The following is a 5,000-nucleotide window of genomic DNA, read 5'->3' as shown; positions in this document are numbered from 1 at the left end:
ATATTATATATATTATATAGATAATAACACACACACACACACACAACACACACACACACACACACACACATATTATAATTATATATATATATATATATATTATATATATATTTTATTATATATAGTATATTATATATATAAATATATATATATATATATATATATACGTATAATATATATATTATATATTTTATATATATATATATATATATAATAAAATATAATAAAGCCGACGGGGGCGCATGGCCGCATTTACTCTTCGCTTCTAGACACGAGGGTCCCTATATGTATACTATATATATAATATATATATATCAAAGCAAATTCAAAAAGCGAAAAAGCTATGCAGTGAGCAAAAAATCATGAACTACAATAAGCAATAATGAAACCATTAAACAAATGGTATTTTTTATCCCTATGGTTTTAATTAAGGTTTATATTTACGACAAGCTATTCGATGTAAATATAAACAGTCATATATGGCTTGTTCATTATCCGAAAATAACTAACGATCACATTGGCAGTCATGGTGATTTAATGATATTGATGTTGAAAATTCTGCTGACGGCGATGATGATGATGGTGGTGACGATTGTATTAATAATGCAGCGACTGGTGTTACTACTACGGCTACTGCTACTAATGTCTACTGGTAAGAATGGTAGTAGCTTCAGCCTAACAGAACCTAATGCAGCCTACAAATTCTCAGATGGAATCAATCCGCGCCCGTCGCGCCCGACTCGAAGAGATTATCCACTCCATGCGCCTCCCGCCTCTGACACAGGACTCGCAATCAGTCCACGGCTCCTTATCGCTCCTGAAGGGACAGGAAACTAGGGGTCCTCCCTCCGACTGGCTGTCCAGTAGACGTGGGCCGTCGCTCTCGGATCCCAACACGCCCTTGAAGTCGTCCACAAGCAGAAGACCCCAGCCGCTGACACCCGACAAAGGCGTTCAGTCCTATCCCTTCGTGTAAGTAGTCATGGCAGGGGATAGACATGTGTGAATCTATGTTAGTATGTAGAAGTTTGTATCGATACCAAGGTATGTAAGTGTGCGAGGGTATTATACATGTGTGAATGTGAGCAAAAGATAGAAGGACCAACAGAGAGCGAAAAGAGGAAGAGAGTCAGTGATTAGGGAAAAAAGTGTTGGTAACTAAAAGAAATACAAATAACACAATGCTTCACAAATTCTCTTTTTCCATTCCAGGAGCAGACCGTATGCCATCCCATTGCCAGGTATTGGCCAGCGATCCCACTTGACGCCTACTCCGCTGCCTCAAAGAGGGGTGCGAGACTTATTATTTTTATATCTATCCATTCATTTACACTGTACATATATAGGCCTGTTTAATAAAAACTAATACAGAAATTTATGCGCGCGTGCACACACTCACATACACATATACATACATACATATATATATACATATATATATATATATAAATTATAATATATATATATTATAATATATATATATGATATATTCAATAATACCAACAAATGTGTGTGTGAATATCTTCATATGTAAATATAAATATAAACATATTACATTATAAATAATACATAAGTTCAGCCGTGTTGCAAAGACATAAAAAAACAACTGTGGTTGTAGATTCTGCGCAGGTGTGTGGGTATATTAATTATAATAATATAAATAATATTATATATATAAAATATATATATTAAATATATATATAAAATTAAGTACCAACCAAAACCCAAACCACACCCCACACACACACACACAACACACACACACACAACACACCACAAAACAAAAATATAATATAAAATTAAAATATAATATATTAATATATATGGTTTTTTTTTTTGTGGGGGTGGGGTGTGTGTGTTTTGTTTTGGGGGGGCGTGTTTTTTTTTTAACAATCCCGTTTTGTAGTACAATGTATGTTGGAGTATATGTAAAGTAATTTTAAAAGATGTCTAGGGGAAGCAGCGGAATAATTACAAGAATGAAAGGTTTATTTTAAAGTCAAAATTAGTTTACAAATTATTTTGAGGTTCGAATATTGCAGCTTTTTTTTTCTAATTAAAATTTTTATAAAATTATTGTATATTTTTTATTTCTATTATTACATTTGATTATATTTTTTTTATCTATGTTTTATCCTTTACTTTTTATAAGAATTGTTGATTATTAAAAGATATTGTTTTTTTCATTACATATAGAATTTTTTTCCCACTGGGGTTTTATTCAAATTGAACTATTTCACACGTTTAATTTTTCTTTAAAATTATATTAACATAACACAAAGCACAAAATTAAAATCCCAAAACATCACTATTCCTCTTATTTTTTACCTCATACCCTAACACAAAAAAAAATAAGAAAAATATACTTCCCAGATATTTTAGGGCCCCCCCGAAAAAGTTCAAGAGTTCAAACTTTTAAATTTTTCAAAATTAGTCCATTTAATCCCCGGTCCCCTGGGAGAGTGAAGCAATGGCCGCTCAGTCGAGACTCACGTTTTCGGGTCCACGTCGCCCCCCAGGTGGGACTGTGCCCCCCGCTTCGGAACCTGGGTTTGCGATCCCCATGCTCGAGCCAATACGAAAACTAGTTTTGAACACGTTTTTTTTCCTTTTGGGGCGCATAGGCCCTGAATTGAGGGATTTAATAGGTGTGGGGGTGGGTGTTTGTGTTGTTTGGGGTGGTGTTTTGTGGTGGTGTTGTGTGTGTGGTGTGTTTGTGTGTGTGTGGTGTTTTGTGGTGTTGATGGTGCCTTAATTATATATATTATATATATATATATAAAATTTTATATATATTATATATAGATTATTATATATATATATATATAAATATATATATAAATATAATATATTTTTAAATTTTAAAATTTAAAATATATTATAAAAATTATTACATATCTTTTATATATACATAATATTTATAAAGATAATAAATATAATACAATAATATATTTATATTAAACTAAAAAAATTTATATTATATATATATATATAATAATATATTGTGTGTTTTGTGTGGTGTGTGGGGTTGGGGTGTGTGTGTTGTGTGTTTAGTTGTGGTAGTGGTGGTGGTGGGGTGTGTGGTGTGTGTGGTTGGGTGTGTGTTGGGGGTGGTGGGTTGGGGTTGTTGCCTGGGTTGTTATTTTTACAACACACCCATTATGTATATATTGGTGTACATATACATACACACACACACACACAACACACAGGTGTGTGTGTGTGTGTGTGTTTGTGTTGGTGTGTGTGGTGTGTGTGTGTGTGTGGGTGTGGTTGGTGTGTGTGGGGGGTTGGTGTGTGTGTGTGTGTGTTAGTAACTAATTTAAAACATATATTGGTTAATATTAAAATTTAAAATTATATAAAAATAATAACACACACAAAATATATATAAAATAGTTAATAATATTTTAAATATAATAATATAAAAATTATATTATATTATATATATTATACACAAATACACATACATATATATATTATTATATATATTATAATATATTAATATATAATATATATATATATTAATTATATATATATATATAAATAAATAATATTTTATTTATTATTTGAAAGGGGGTTTGGTGTTTGGTATATTTTTATAAATTTTTAATGTAATACATTATATATATTATAATATATATAATAATTATAAAAAATATTTTTTATAATTAATAAATATATAAGATAATGTTTATATTATATAATAATAATATATATTATAAAATATATATATATATACATATATAATATATATATGTATATTATACTCTTCGGGGAAGGGTTTTCATCGATTGCCCAAGCCCCGACCCCAAAAAGTTTTCCCCCAGGCTCCTCCCCCGGGTTGTCTCGAACAGAGACAGCATGGGGGCGGATATCATATGGGAAAAACGAGCCAGGGGCTGTATAGCCTGAGTTGGTGAGGGATTCTGCAGGTAATAAGCCTGACCAGTCTCACAGTGAATTTTTTGGGACACGTGGCCCTGTAGAAGGACCAGCTACAAAAGGCTTTAAAGACGAGATTCCAAAGTAAGATAGGTAAATTTTTTCATACGTACAAAAAAAAATAGCAGTATAGGGACTTAAAAAACATGTAGCTTGGTACTTTGCAAGGCCCCGGCTTTCCCCAAATACTTTTGTCAAAAAATTTTATGACCCCGCTCCCGGGCCGATAATTCCTGGTCGACAGCCCAGAGTCATAAAACTGGCACCCGAAGTTTTAAAAAAGCTCTCTGGGACCCGATCTATCATTGCAAGCAATACCATTGAACAGAATTCCCCTAGCAGGCCCCTAAATCTTGGATTTGGCCAGGCTTATATATAATAAGCCCCAGGGGCTTACTTTATTGTAAATGCCAAGAGCCGCCCCCAAGGGGATCAGCCCCGAGTGCTCCACTTTAGTACCAGTCCCTGCAAGTGTTTGGAAAGTGTTTTGAAAGAGCACAGCTTTTCCTCACTTGAACTAACAGGGAAGAAGCCAAAAGGCCCCACCACACTTTTCAGCACTTTCAGTACCAGAATACAGGTTGTTATTTAAACCAATAATCCTTTTTAGAATTTTTATCTCAAGATTTTCCCAGGTATTTGTGATGCACTGTATCAAACGCTTCTTTTGGGGCGTTAGGCTAGAAACAGCCACCCCCCACGAACTCAGGGGGGTAGGAAGGTCATTTTCTAGGAACGGCTTTTGACCTCCTGCAAAATTCCCCGATAAGCTGTTCCGTCCTTCTAGTATACCTAGCCTGCATAAGGGGAAAATGTAAGTTTCTATTCGGCTGACCAAAAAAATTTGAGGCCCCCACCCCCAACAACATATGGGGGCTCCCAAAAAAGGGGGGCTCCCCTTTGGTGAAGGGTGGGAAAAAAATTCCTTTTGGGGTTACTCCCCCGGGGGCCAAAAAATTTTTTCCCCCAACCGGGGGTTCTTTTGGGGCTTGGGGGGAAATTCCCCAAAAAAAAAACCCCCCTTTCCCAAAAAAGGCTTGAAAAGGTGTTTTTTT

General features: G+C 34.2%; 1 protein-coding gene across 1 annotated transcript in view; it reads left to right on the top strand.

The window, feature by feature from the left end:
* Window positions 1-5,000, top strand: part of LOC119581223 (importin subunit alpha-3-like) — a gene marked incomplete in the record, with an annotated part of 82,549 nt that overhangs the window by 1,692 nt on the left and 75,857 nt on the right. The window contains 2 exon segments of the mRNA XM_037929622.1: window positions 710-972; window positions 1,213-1,291. Of these exon segments, the coding sequence (XP_037785550.1) occupies window positions 710-972; window positions 1,213-1,291 (342 nt within the window).

The sequence above is a fragment of the Penaeus monodon genome, chromosome 14 (assembly GCF_015228065.2).
Source record: "Penaeus monodon isolate SGIC_2016 chromosome 14, NSTDA_Pmon_1, whole genome shotgun sequence".
NCBI lineage: Eukaryota > Metazoa > Arthropoda > Malacostraca > Decapoda > Penaeidae > Penaeus > Penaeus monodon.
Note: the sequence above shows the minus strand (reverse complement) of the source record. Positions and strands in the feature narration are given on the sequence as shown.